General features: G+C 40.7%; 1 protein-coding gene across 4 annotated transcripts in view; it reads left to right on the forward strand.

The window, feature by feature from the left end:
* The window catches only part of GRIA3 (glutamate ionotropic receptor AMPA type subunit 3), a 296,361-nt gene that overhangs the window by 65,175 nt on the left and 215,634 nt on the right, over nucleotides 1-15,552 (forward strand). For all 4 annotated transcript variants that reach the window (XM_082377107.1, XM_082377105.1, XM_082377106.1 and 1 more), the window contains exon 3: nucleotides 12,376-12,615. In XM_082377107.1, the coding sequence (XP_082233233.1) occupies nucleotides 12,376-12,615 (240 nt within the window). The remainder of the gene's footprint in view (nucleotides 1-12,375; nucleotides 12,616-15,552) is intronic.

Below are 15,552 nucleotides of genomic sequence, written 5' to 3' on the forward strand. Positions count from 1 at the left end.
ATTTAAAAGAGTGGCTCGGTGCTTTGTGACCACCTAGAGGGGTGGGATAAGGAGGGTGGGAGGGAGACGCAAGAGGGAGGAGGTATGGGGATATATGTATAAGTATAGCTGATTCACTTTGTTATACAGCAGAAACTAACACACCATTGTAAAGCAATTACACTCCAATAAAGATGTTAAAAAAAAAAAAGGATAGAGATTAAAACAGAAAAAAAAAGAGTGGGTCAAAACCATAAGGACATTTTAAATGGGAAAAAAGTGCAAAAAAATTAACAGCACATATCCAAAGTTAGGGGAAGCCTGGCTTGGCAGAAGTCCCTTAACAAGATACCTGGGATATAAATTCAAGACTACAATATAAGAGTAGGCGCCATAGAATTCTACAGTGGACTGGTTAAAAAAAAAAATCAATGCCATCCGAGGCAGAACTGATAAATACATGATGTCTAGTCCCAGATGGGTAGTGAGAAAGCATCAATTCACTGTCTTCTGGATGGGTTCAACCTCACTTGCAGTGTGGTGCTTAATCCCAGACACCAGACTCTTAAGAGTGACATTTAACAAACTGAAACGCGTCAAGAGGAAGATGGCCAGAGTGGTGAAAGCCTGGGATCTATGACATACATCTGAAGTGCTAAGAGTGATTAGCCTGAACAAGAGAAGGCACAGACAGTTGAGATATATATCTTCAGATATTTGAAGGGCTGCCATTAGATGACAGAGTAGATACTTCGGTAAGCCTCAGGCAAAAAGAAGAAACTATAGGTGGTGAAAGTTACAGAGAGGCAGATATGTGCTCAATATAATAAAGAAATTTCTAATAATTAGAGCTGTCTAAAAGTAGAATGCACTACTTTGGAAAGTGGTGAGTTCACCATCATCAGACGTGTTCAGGAGGAGATGGAAGGCCCACCTGTCAATCAAACTACAGAGAGGATTTTTGCATTGCTTAGGAGGGGGTGACCTAGGCCATTACACTCAACATTAAGAATGTGATGCTGAGGAATTCAAACAGAATGGGAAATAAAAGCATGTCTTCCTGACTGATAATGAACCTAAACATTTTATTACGTTTATAGTGTTTTCGTTTTAATTATGAAATATTTCAAGCATACATAAAATAACAGATAACCATTAATTAGCTTTTAAGAATAATTTTTGTTTAGGGGCCCAGCTCACCCTCCCTTCATCCCAGCATGGGCTGCAAAATGAAAGAAAATGGCTCTCAAGTTCTATAAGACACAATATCAAACTTGAAGCTCTTATCTGTCAATGACAAGTCTTAGGGCTGATTCAAAGGCATCATAAGAGTTCATCACTTTCCTGCCCAGCTTTAGCAACTGTTTCATTTGCTGTGACTGGATCACTGGATCAATTAGTTTTTCAATTAAGAGTTGTGCTAAAATCCTGTGTAAAATGAGTTGCAAGCCAAGACAGGCCCCTGACAACTTTAGATGATTGATGGAGATACGTGGGTGAATAGCAGAGATGGAGGCTGGGAAGGAAGAATGATGGTTCTGTGGAGTTATTTGTTTATGAAGGTGATGAGTACCTGGGAGTCAAGAACCAATAGCACTTACTCACTGACACTTAGATAGCAGCTCTTGTAATTTTTCAAAGGAGACTTTCAGCTATTATTTCCATTTATTCTCAGTGCATCCCTGTGAAGTGGGCAGGGCAGGTGTTAGTTCTGCTGGCTTACAAATGACAGACCTGAAACCCAGTGAGGTAACTGGCCCAAGACCACACAGCAAATTAGGGACTGAATCATATAAAAACCCATTGCAGTGCAAAAGCACTGAGACATAATTTTTTAAATAATATTCAGAGCAGATAACATTTATCAATTGAGCACAGACTCTACAAGAGTCACACACTTTGGACATATTTAATCCACACAACAATGCTATGGGGTAGGTACTATCAACCTAACGGTTATAGATACGGAAATGAGGTTTGAGGAGTTTAAGTAACTAGCCCAAGGTCAGTAGCAATTTGACCTCAAAAACTCCAATTTTTTTCCACATCCACTGCCACAACTCAAATTCAAACTACTATTGCCTGTCACCTAGACTGCAGGAAAGTATCCCAAATATTGTCCCTGCTTTCATTGATGCCCCCTTAAATCTACTGTCCATACACCAGCCAGATAAATCTTTTAAAAATATAAATCAGCTCATGGAATATACATGATCAAAATCCTTCCATGATTTCCTCCCATGGTCCTTAGAGTAAAATCTAAATTCCTTACCAGCGTCCTACAAGGTCCTTCAGGATTGGGTCCCTGCCTCCTACCAGACTCATCTTGTACCCTCTTCCGTATTGTCCACACTCCAGCCAGGCTAGTCTTCTTTCAGTGCCTCAAGTACATCAAATGCTGTCCTCCATCTGGGCCTTAGCAAGTGCTATTCTCTCTGCATGGGACGCTTTTCTACTCTCAGGCATCCGCTCAAATGTCACATGGTCAGATAACTTTCCCCTGACCTAATCTAAACTAAAGTCACCTTGTCACATAGCCTCATAACACCCTAATACCTCCCCTTCTTAGTACTTAGAATATGGTAATCACGCACTGGTGTGATTCTTTTATTACTATTTGCTGCCAATACTAGACTGTAAGCACCATGAGGCCAGAGATCGTATCTGTTTTGCTCACTGCTGTATCCCAGCACTTAGACAGTGTTTGTCACACAACAGGAACTCAAAATTTTATTTGATGAATGAATAAACTGAGGAATGAATAAGCAAAAAATTTAAGCTCCTGAGCTCCAGTCCTTAACCATATGCTTGATATAAAAGGGCCTAAAAAGCCCCTCCTTACCCCAACCCATCTCAGCACTTCTGCCATTTCTGACATTGCTATGGAAGGGTAGTTTGCACTTAGAGTTGCAAAAACGAATTTTCCAAAATACGTGCGTTCATATGGTAATGCCTGCATTTGCAAGCCGCTGTATTCAACTTGGATCAAAAGTTAATAATGAGTGTTTTCTTTGCCAGCGTTTAGATACATGCCACGTAATTGCAAAAATAACTAGTTAGACTGTCGGAAGGCAGTATACTCCTGTGAGGAGAACAAAATGTTCAAGGGAATTAACCCAAAGATGGTAATTAAACCATGGAATCATCAGCTGGAGAATGGGGCTGACACCTTGTTCTGACTCTGGAACCTATAAGCACCCACTGTGGTTACTAGAACCCAAGACCAAAGGATGTTCAAGCAGATGGGGAGGCTGATCTGTATGAACCCAGGGAAGCTATGAACTGGCTTCTACCCCACACCCATCCTACCACCACCTCCATCCTTTATCTGATTTTCCCTCTCCTACATCCCCAGGTTAAACACAAAGAGCCAATTTAAGAGCAAGACCAGGGAAGTACCTGCCTATATGGTGGGCTTTGAAGAGTCCACTCTTCCTAACTCTTCAACACTAAAATAACTCCTTTGGGATTACCTAGATATGTATGCTTTTTCATTAGGATAAGGCCTTGTTCTCTGTGGAGAGGAAGTCGTAAGCCAAACCTGTGGTTATCAAACCGGGTGGAGGAGGGAGATGGGAACAGGGAGTGACGATGCCCCCGGGGGATATTTGCCACTGTTTTCAGGCATTTTGGGTTGTCACAACTGGCGGTGGTGGTGGTACTATTGGTATCTAATGCGTAGAGGCTAGGGATACTGCTAAACATCCTACAATGCACAGGACAGTCCCTCACAACAAAGAACTATCCAGCCCCAAATGCCAATAGCCCCGAGGCTGAGAAACCCTGAACTGACTCATTTGCAAAGATTCATTTATTAGTCCATAAACAACTCATACACAGAGCAGATTCTTGCAGAAATGGGAGCTGGGATGGGTATATTTTGATCATACAGTTGGAACAGAAAGGAGAGCGAGTAATCTGATAGCAGTGCCAATGATAGACTGGGGAAAAGACCAGAAGCAGGTGACCTACTGTCACAGTCTGAGAGGGAGGGCCTAGAAGCTGACCTGAAGATGAACAGGAAATAGATAACCCCCTCCCACCGTTCTGTAGAGGTAGAATTGATGAAGCATCACAAGAGGATGGCATAGGGGAATGAGACAAAGATAACCCTTAAGACTGTAGCTTGGGTGGCTGGAAGAAGGGTGGTGAGCAGAGGAGAAGCAGATCTGCGGGTGGAGAGTGGGAATGGAGGAATAACGCGCTGAGTGTGCGACGCCATGAAGGCCTCTAGGTGACGCTGTTTTATTAGCGGCCAGAAATGTGGATCTGGAGCTCAGGAATGTGTCTGAAGCTAGAGGCACCTATTTGGAATTCATCCACGTGGAGGTAGTGAGATGAGACCCCCTGCCTGGCACGTACCAGGAACTCCATAAATATTTGTTGAATGAAAAAAAAAAAACATTTAGAGTAAGAAGAAAAGAGGGCAAAGACAAAAATCTTTGGACACATTTTAAACAGTGAGGAAGGTAGAGCCAGCAGAGTTGAGTGCTCTTGAAACAGGAAAGGGGAGTTTCAGGGGGGAGGATGTGGCCAACAACGTCAAACGCTGCTCAGAAGTCAAGTCGAATGACGGCTGTGAATAGAGTTGGATTTGGCGGGGAGCAGGTCGTCATCCAACTTGAGAGAGCAGGTTCAGTAAAGTGATGGGGGCAGAAACGAGGATGCAGATGCAGACTGCTGCAAGGTCCCCATCATCCCATCATTAGCAATGATGGTAAAGAAGGAGTTAGAATGATAGCTTATGGAGGGGGCAGGGATTCAAGGGGAGATGGAATCTTTTAGCAGATTTTTAGCCTGACAGGAAGAAGGCAGCATAGTGAGAATAAAGGCACACACTTGAATAGCTAATAGCCATTATGTATCTCCTATGTCCATTGTATTTTTGAGCTTCTATAAAAGTAAGTGGAGGGCATGTGGAATTGGGATTCGATGTGTCATCTGGCATTCAAGAGGCCCAAGAGGTAAACTTAGGTTCGATTTAAGGAAGAGCTCCCTTGTCATCAGAGCTGCCCTGCAAAGGAAGCGCTGCCTGTGTGTAATGAGCTCTCATGTCGCTGGAAGTTTTCAAAGAGAGGTAATATGACCTCACGGGAGGTGGTTCCTGTACTGAATGGGAAATTAGATTAGATTTTTAGTTTCCAAACCTTTGGACTTCTCGGATCAGTAAATGTTTTAAGCGGGGGAAAAAAAGTGAGTGGAGTATAGATCGATCTAGAGAGTTAGCAACTTTTAACTTTTGCTTTGTTAAGTACGTTAGTTTTCTATCTACTATGGTAACAAATTACCACAAATTTAGTGGCTTAAAATAGCACAAGTTTATTATCTTCCAGTTCTGTAGGTCAGAAGTCTGGTAGCCATCTCATTGGGCTCAAATCAAGGTGTCGGCAGGGCTGCATTCCTGTCTGGAGGCTCGAAGGGAGAATTCACTTTCTTGCCTTTCCCAACTTCTAGAGACCACCTACTTTCCTTAACTCATAGCCCACTCCACCTTCATTCATAGCAATGGCTGGTCTAGTCTTTCTCATATCACATCACTCTGATACTGACTTTTTTTTTAACTTCTGCCTTCCACATTTAAGGACTCTTGTGATTACATTAGACCACCCAGATAATCCAGGATAATCTCACTATTTTATTTTTATTTATTTATTTATTTATTTTTGGCTGTGTTGGGTCTTTGTTGCTGCGTTGGGTCTTTGTTGCTGCGTGCGGGCTTTCTCTAGTTGCAGAGAGCGGGGGCTACTCTTCGTTGAGGTGCCCGGACTTCTCATTGCGGTGGCTTCTCTTGTTGTGGATCACGGGCTCTAGGTGCACGGGCTTCAGTAGTTGTGGCACGCAGGCTCAGTAGTTGTGGCTCGCGGGATCTAGAGCGCAGGCTCAGTAGTTGTGGCGCACGGGTTTAGTTTCTCCGCGGCATGTGGGATCTTCCCAGACCAGGGCTCGAACTCATGTCCCTTGCATTGGCAGGCGGATTCTTAACCACTGTGCCACCAGGGAAGTCCAAATCTCACTATTTTAAAGTCAACTGATTAGCAACCTTAACTCTACCTGCCATCTTAATTGCCCTTTACCATGTAACCTAATTCACAGATTTGGGAGATTAAGACATGGACATCTTTTGGGAGGCCATTATTTGGCCTCCCATGAAGGGACATATATAAATATGATATATATATATGTATATATAATATATATATGAAGTCATATATATATGAGTGGTATCGTCAACATCATCATCATTTCAGAAGAGAAAAGACTCTACGTACAACACCCAGACAATAGAAATGATACAGAGAAAAGGACTGTTTTTCCTAAAAAAGAACAGTTGTCAACCTTACCCTAACACACACACACACACACACACACACACACACACACACACACACACACACACACATACACACACACGGATATTTCACCAGACTGGAAACTACACCTTGGACCAACATCACAGCTTTAGAAAACATTGGACTGCATGATCTTCCATCTCTAAGCTTCCCCGAACCCCTGGAATCCACTGTACTATGGTATTACCTGGAGAACCTTCCTGTGATATATCTCTATTGGTTCCTCCATAACTATGTTTTTCTCCTTCCTTCTTGTTTCAAATGTGATCATTATGTCAGCAAGAGACTTCAGTTTCCTTTTTTCCCCCAATTCAAAAGGCTATGAAAAGTGTTCTGTAAATGATATGGAATATTGTTATTCTGATCTTTAGGGTAATCAAGTTGTTTGACATTTTTGTGATGATACCTTTTGGAATATGGGTGATATAATTAGCTGCCACACTGTACATTAACAATACCTGTCCTGACCCTACAGACTTGGGGGCTATAAATAAAAGTGTGACAGCTGGCTCCAGGCTTGCTTGTCACTCACCACTGAAGGGAGCATAGCCAGGGAGCTACACTAGAACCCCCAGGAATCCAGAATGTGGTCAGAAATGACATCTTCAACTAGAAGAATCTGGTGTTTTGCTAGTAAGAAGAGATGGAGACAGGCACTCTTAGGAAGCAGACAGCCATGATATTTCATGCTGGGAAGGCACAGAGGCCCCGAGTGGAGACAGCATTTTACCAGCACAAAGGCATTATATAGGGAGGGGTAGAGTCCGAGGAAAAAGTCAAATTAGCAGGGGTTCTTTCTTAACCCATTACTACCCAGAAGTGACCCAGGAGTGAGAATAAGAAAGAGCACTGAAGAAATGTCTAGGGAAGGTGAAAGAGAAGAAAAGCTGTGCTACCTGGGTACTCAGTGTGAAGTCAAGGGCAATGGTTGCCATGGGGAGGGTAAACTGATGGGGTCAACAGAGGGCAAAGTAAAAAGAGTTGCAAGAGGAAAGAAACAGAGAAAGAACTATTTCGTTGCCAAGTTATATGTTAGGCACCATGTATTTTCCATGTACCGTTTCATTTACTCCTCACTCCATGACAATAACCGAAAGCCACATTTATAACTAAGACATATTTTACATTTTACTTATCTCATTTATTATTGTCTTTTCCCCTCACTAGTACATAGGTTCCCGGAGGACAGGATCCTTTTTCTCTCCTGTATCTCCCACTACCTATAACAGTGTCAGCACATGGTAGATGCTCAATAACTATTTGTTGCATGAATAAACAGCTAGCATAAAGTGCCAGGCACTGTTATAGATAGATGCTTCCCATGAATGAACTCATTTTAACTTTCATGACCAATGCTGAGACAGGCACTATTATCCCAATTTTATAGATGAAGCAACTGAGTCAGAGACACAGAGATATTAAGTAACTTGCCTGATAAGTGATGGATTCAGGATTTCAACCTACACGGTCTAACTCTAGAACCTGCCTTCGTAATCTCTATTTTATACTGAGGCTCAGAGAGGTTAAGTCGTGCAGCTTAGGACCGGCAGAGCCATGACTAGAAGCGAAGTCCGCCTGTCTCAGAAGTCCGCCTGCCCCTTCCTTTACACTTCACGGCTTAATAAGATTGCCAAGACAACTATTTCTTCCATCATCATTTTACCAGGGGCTAGTCTCCTGAGATAAAGAAATGGGTGTGGTTCATTAAGGATTCAGATAAAGATAATACACATCGCCCCAAAGAATCACGAGTCCCAAAAGATCACCCACCAATCTGCCACCCGTTCTCATTGATAGTTTTTTTTTGCTTTTGAATTTTATTTTATTTATTTTTTTATACAGCAGGTTCTTATTAGTTATCCATTTTATACATATTAGTTTATATATGTCAATCCCAATCTCCCAATTTGAGGCTGGAGGGAACTGAGAGCAGCAGCTGGCAGATGAGTCATGGGAAACCCCTGGTGGATCCATCTATGCTGAGAGCTAGGCATTGAGGGTAAGTCACTTTCATGCCAGGCAAATCCCGACCCATGCTGCCCTAGATAGCTCTGGAGTAGGGATGGTGTAGAGATGCTGATAAAGCATTTCTGGGAGACTGGTTCATAATTCATTGTGTGACCTTGTGTAAGACACTTCCTCTCCTTGTGTCAGTTTCTTTAGGTTAGGGAGGCATCAGTGGAACTTTGTGTTGAATCATAAGAGCTCCACTTTATCTATTATATATTGGACTTTTCCACATAAAATTTCATTTGGAGAAAGGATTCTACACTAAAAACTATGCTTGAAAATCCACTGAATGAAATAGTATTTAAATTCCTTCTAGCTCAAACATTCTAAGAACTTAAAAACATAGACACCGTCCTTTGGGTCAGGTCAGTGTTCCATTCAGCCCTACTTTCTGCAGCCAGGAAGAGGCCCAGGGATCTGCTGTGAGAGGCCATCCACAGGTCCCTTTTGCCCCAGCTTCCCTCAGACGCTATTACCCCTGTCTTCATGTGGCAGTTGTCTTCCCCATTGGGCCTTCTACTTATGTTACTTGCCTATGTTGAGACGGAGAAAGTGTAACTATGCACAATAGTACTTGCAGGACAGCCGCGCCTCTGTTTTATTCGAAAGGAATAGAACACTTACTGATTTTCTCCTAACACTCTTTTTGTTGACGTCCACCGCTGTGTGTCTGCCTGTTAGACCACAGTAGCCGAGCGTTCCTTGAGGGGTGCTGCTGATCTACAATCCTCCTAAGTCCCCTGCCTGAGCTGTGACCAAAGCTGTAAGCTTACTTTGGAATTTTTTTATTTTCATTGGGCTCCCTCACACCTGCTCACTCACGCATTTTTATAAGTTCTTCCTTAGTCTCATCCTGTTTGTCATCATACATAGGCTTAAAGATTTCACTGGGTGCTCCTGCCTGGAGTCTGGGTTTCACATATACAACATGACTCCCTTCTTATAAAGTTTTAAAACAAGCAAAAATAGCATTAAGTTGTTTAGGTGTATGTGTTTGTATATTTTTTTTAAAAACCAAGGTAATGATAAATAAAAAATTCAGGATAGTAGTTACCTCAGAGGGAGAGAGAGATCAAAACAAGCAGACAGAACAGAGGAAGAAGACATAGGTAACATAAATCAGGTGACCATATAAGTGTGACTTTCTTGCTGGATTGTTTATTGTATTCCATTTGTCTGTCTGTCTATCCTTGCACTAATACCACATGCCTTTTCATATCAACTTTAGAGTCACTTATCAGTTTTTCTTATGGTTAATAATTTTTGTATTCTGTTTAAGAATAACCCGAGATCATGAAGATATCCTCCTGTATTTTCTTCTAAAGCCTGCTTGATTTTGATTGGAATTGCATGGAATCTAAAAATAAATTTGGGGAGAATATTTTTAAAAAAAAAGAAGACATAGGTAAAACTAAATTATTAGTAATGTTATAGTTCTTGGGTTGGGTGATGGTTCTATGAGTGTCCACTGTATTTTAAATAAATAAATAAATAAGAAATGTCCATATATAAACTAGTAATGGTGAATTCTGCACCCCTGAAGTTCAAAAAGAATGATTACAAGAGCAATGTGAGGTTTTTTTTTTAAAGTTAACCAGAATCTATAATATACTTTAATTTTCTGTTTCTTTCCAATACATCAAGGGCGTTTTGAAACTCTAAGTGGATCACAGCTATAGGTTTGCCTCTCTCCGAGTTTACTTCTTCTTCAATTATTGTCCATAATTTAGTCAGGTTGGAATTTCCTTGCTGAAAAATACGTTGCACTTCCCCACAGGCTATTTTTATATAGGATTCATTGATCCTCATCTTTATCTTGGGCCTTGCATGCTAGTTTGTATAGATCTAAGAATTACTGGCTACCTCCTGAATCATTTTGGGTGAAAGGCCACAATTGCTTGTTCCAGTCTTTTAACCCCATGACCATTAATAAGATTGGGTTCTTTCTAGGTTTGCCAGATAAAATTCAGGATCTTCTGTTAAATTTTAATTTCAAATAAAGAACAAATAATTTTTTAGTATATGTATGAATTTGAGGCATACTTATACTAAATAATAATTTTTTATTTATCTGAAATTCAAATTTAATTGGACATTCTATTTATAAATTTTCTATTTATGTAAATACATATTCAATATATTCTTATTTGCCAAATCTGGAAACCCTATCTCATTCGAGCCAATAAGTACTCTCCAATGTCACTGTTGGTTTTGGGTCCCAGGGAGTGTGAGTTTTGGAATTGGACAGACAGTCAGGTTCAAATCCTGGCTCCTCCACTCAAGAGACAGAACATTTTTTTTGTCTCAGAATTCTTATCTATTAAATAGAAATGATAGCAATACCTCATGAGGTTGTTGGGAATATTAAAAGAGATGATATTTGCATAGTACTTAGCACAGGGTCTGGTACCTACTAAGCACTCAATAGCTGTTATCATTATTATTGTCAATTTTATACGGAACATTATGTGCACCGGCCAAGATTTAACCTAGTACTGCAAAATTCTACATTTACAGGATTAATTTGGGAATGGGACTCAGTGTCTCCTTTGGTGATGACCAATGCAAAGTGACATCTAGCCCCTTCCTTTTTGTTTTTGAATACTTCTTTTGGCCCCATGTCATGAAATGCCCCAGATTCATTCTCTAATTGCTTTTTTCCTTTTAATATAAAGGCTTTTTTGTGCATGTGTTTGGAGGTCACTTAGAATTCCTCAAGTTGGAAGCAACTGTCTTCCCCTAAGGAGGTCCTTGAGTGATTGAGAATCGCCTTTGAAATGCTACTTCAAGCCAATGAGTGATGAGTTTGGCTGATGAAAGGGAGCAGACCCTTTACATTCTCTTCTCTGACCCACCCATTCCCATCAAAACTGACCCACCCACTTTCCCACCTGTCCTGGCATCTAATCAGACATGCTAATGGCTAAAAAAGATTCTATTTAATCCCCCTCCCAAGCCATAGGCTTGTTTTCAAAACCCTAAACCTGAAAAAGTAAGCCTAACACTGGCTTCCTAGCAGATAAGGGTGACCATGCGGGACCCCTTAAATCACACCAAATTATCAGCTGCTTGTTCTGCCTGCTTTGCATGAATGGAAGGGAGCAGTAGCGCAAATAATCTAAAGATCATTTCCACTTGGTTTGGGAATGCACCACATGGTGTTGTTGTAGCTGATTTGCTTTGCTAATTTTGTTCTACTTAAGCTAATATTGAGATTGGTCCACATTTTTTAAGCTCATCTGGGCCAGAAGAGGGAAGAGGTAGTGGTGTGGCCCACTTTGAGATGAAGGAAAACTGACCACGATCATGAAGGGGACATGAACATTCTATGTGAGGGCTAACAGATCGAGAAGATCAGTGCAAAAGGATCAAGATAGAACTTTGCGAATTACACATGGGCAGAATAGGCCCACCTACCCCGTGGGCACTGAAAAGCCAGTCTTCCCAATGGCCTTCCCAGAATCTGAAATTCTCTTCATTAATAGCCTACATAAAGGGTGGTAATCATGACATAACTATAGTTAAAGCGTTATGTAACCTAAGAGGAGTAACACATTTCCTAGAAGACACATTAGCAGTTCATCTGACTAAATCATCAGTCACTATTGTCACCTCGTAGAAAAAGCACTGAAGGGGTGAGACACAAGACAGTTCTACCTTGATGGGGCCTGAGTATACTAAGAAGCCCCTGGGCAGCTATGGTGGAAGTACAGGAGCACTTGGGTGATTTCGGGGGTGGGCTGGAAGGGTTGCTGAAGGAGAGTTAGACAACTTTCACCTCTTTCCTTCCCACGTTTTTCTTAGTTTTCTGCTCATGGTAGACATAGAGAATATGCAAATGTCTCAAATAAATTCTTCCCTTTCTTATTCTTTTCCTGCTGGGCAACTGGACTTTCAATGGCTTCTAGAGATTTCAGAGATCATTGGTTTTCCTTTTGTCCTTTAGAGCCTAACTATACATTGCATTTCCAGCCCTACAAGCTGCAGCAAGGGACCATGGGGCTATTGAAATTTCTTTCTCTTTTTCTTATTGCAGTCTGCTCCCAGTTCTCGAGAGGGGTGTATGCCATCTTTGGATTCTATGACCAGATGTCAATGAACACTCTGACCTCCTTCTGTGGAGCTCTGCACACGTCCTTTGTCACACCCAGCTTCCCCACTGATGCAGATGTGCAGTTTGTCATCCAGATGCGCCCAGCCTTGAAGGGCGCTATTCTGAGTCTTCTGGGTCACTACAAGTGGGAGAAGTTTGTGTACCTTTATGACACAGAAAGAGGTAAGAAGAGGCATGTGCTCTCCTCTTTGAATATTCATGTAACAGCGGTGTTCGACCTTCCTCAACTCATGTTTGTCCCCTTCTCTTCCAATAAATCTCATATTATTTTAAAATTGTAATTAATATTCAAAATGAATTAAAGAGTGAGGCCAAAAAAGAATCAAAACAATAGCAATTTTAGAATCTAGTTTTTCAAATTATACATGTCCTCCCACCCCCAACTTTGAAAAGGGGTTTCGGATTATCCTCCTGGTTGAAACACTGTTGTTGACAAAGAACCCTTCCCCCTCCCCAAAATAATTTATCTGGTTTACATACACAAATTAAAAGCAGCTTAGTCTAAAATAGAGAGAGGCCTAAGCTGGAAAGGTTTTGGAGAATTAATCCTGCCAGAGACTATAATTATCCTCATTTCATAGATGAGAAAACTGAAGCCCAAAGAGGAAAAGTGCTTTTTCACACAGTAGTTTAACCACAGAGCTGGGACTGGTGGCAATGTCTCTGGCTTGCAGATCACATTGGGTGTTCAGATTATAGGGCTTCAACAATTATCTGATGGAAATAATGAATGGAGACTGGCTAAACCGGGTTTTGGGGGTGGATAGTTTTTCTAATAGTAAGACATATTATACTGAATCTATTGAGGACAATTATATTGAAACAGTCTCAAAACTTAGGGGTCTGATCTTAAATAGTATACAGTTAGGTATACACATCATAATGCAGCTAAACAGACTCCTAAAACCCAGTGATCTTTGAGGGCTTCCTCAGTAAAACCAGGGGATCCTATCACCATGAGATTCCAAAAGATAGTGTTACTTTATCACTTGTTTGCTTGTAATCCAGGTTATACACAGGGAATGGCTCTCTCTGACTCAGGACTTTCTGACTCAGAGAAACAAGGAGCAAATGGAAGGCCTATCTGCCTGAGGGGTCCCTGGAAATGACATTCTTATAGGTAACTTAACTTGAAGGGCCATTTTGTTTTTAGGAATCCAGAGTACTCTTCACTTCACTCTCATTTTGATTCATCATCAAACCCTGTGAGGAAACACTAAGGCCTGTATTTGCTTATGGTACTTACCTCCAGAATATTATCAAATTTCATGAACCTGAAGCAGGAGAGCAGAGTTCTAGCCCATGCTCTGCCACTAACTAGCTCTCTGACCTTGACCAACTCATTCAATCTCTCTTGGCCTTGATCTCCTCACCAAAGCTATGTCAGCTATGTCCCTTCTTAATGTAATATTCTATGATTTTTTTAATATTATACCAGACATAGGACACTTTGTATCTTATTACTAATCCTAACTTACATCTTATCAGTTAATTAGTCAACCAATCTACAAACTGTTATCAATCCTCAATGGTTTATTCAAATCTTGTGATACATGCTTATATAATACTGTTCCAGTGGGGGTAGACAGAAAAGGACATTCATGAAACGATTCATGAACAACTTTCAGAGCAAAGTATCAGAGTATCAAACTCAGTATCAAATTGAGTGCTACACTACAGATTCTGATTACTATGAGAATTGTGAAAAGGTAGCACTCCAAGAAATAGAGTTTTTGAAGGCTGGCTAGAGGAGCCAGGCCTTAAAGGATGTATAAGCTGTGGATTGGAAGAGAAGAAGGAAATGGAGTTTGGGGAAGAGAAAAAGAACATGAACAAAGGGCAGAATCAGGAAGGAGTGCTGTGTGTTCCTACAGATCTTTGCCTGACTAGAGTACCAAAATAGTTTGAATGTTCTAATTCACAATTTGCTAAATTTTAATGCATTTCATTTCTTTCAAACACTGAGGATGAATTAGCCTATTTCCATGTACTATATACAGTGTAATCTGGTGCATAAAAATCTAATTTTCAGAACTGAAGTTTGTAAATTAGACAGCTTCTCTCCTGAAACTTTTTTAAAACTAAATATCAGTTCTGCTAATGCTGTAGCCTCTCATTTATTGAAAAGCAGGAGACACAAGTTAATGTATTCTCTCCTCATCTCCCATGACCCTCCTTTGCCCATTAGCTCTCTATTAGAGGAAAGGAAGCAAAAGTCCATCTCTGTCTGTTTCTTAATCTGCATTTTTTTCTCAAATCATCTCAATAAATAGTTTGTTCAATTCTATGGTCTTAGAGCCAAAAGAAACCTTTCTGACTTGTGTGTGTTCATATTTTTTCCTCTATAGCCATTTAGCTGGTGGGATTAATCTGCTCTGCTTAAGAAGTACTTTCCATAAAGTTTTATACTAATTTCCTCCTTGGAAAGCCTTCTTAAAGCACTGCATATTATGACCCTGTTCCAAAAGTTTCAATGGTTTCTATTGCCCACATTGAAAAATAAAAGCAGGCTATTTCTTAAGACTCGACATAATTATGCCTCAACCAACCAACGAACCTGTTGTCTTTATGTTACTAATGAGAACTTTCTACTACAGGCAGCTCCCATTTTCCACTGTTGCCCAAATGTGCCAGAACCATACTTGCCTCAGCAACTGCACTTCTACTACCTGGAATTCTTTCCATCTTGATTATGAAAATCCTTCCTGCCTATCCTTCCATTTTTCAAAACACACTTCAAACTCTACCTCTCCAAGGTAGCTTTCCCTGACCACTCCAGTGCACAATGATTCATTCATTCATTCATTCATTCAATAGGTGGCAGGGTTAAAATGATGAACAAGATAGACACGTCTCCTGCTGTTATAAAGCTTACATTCTAATAAGGGAGATAGAAAAAATAATAAGTAAGTCAACAAATAAAATAATTATATATTTAGGTAAGGTGCTATGAAAGAAATGAAGAGACAGATACTAATGGATAGGACCTAATTTTAAAAGGATTCTCAGTGACAGCCTCATTGAGAAGGGGCATTTAAGCTGAGAACTAAAGAAGTAGAAGGAGACAGCCATGTGAAGAATAGAGAGAAAGAGTTTTCA

This window comes from Balaenoptera borealis (genome assembly GCF_965194805.1).
Source record: "Balaenoptera borealis genome assembly, chromosome: X".
NCBI classification, from domain to species: domain Eukaryota; kingdom Metazoa; phylum Chordata; class Mammalia; order Artiodactyla; family Balaenopteridae; genus Balaenoptera; species Balaenoptera borealis.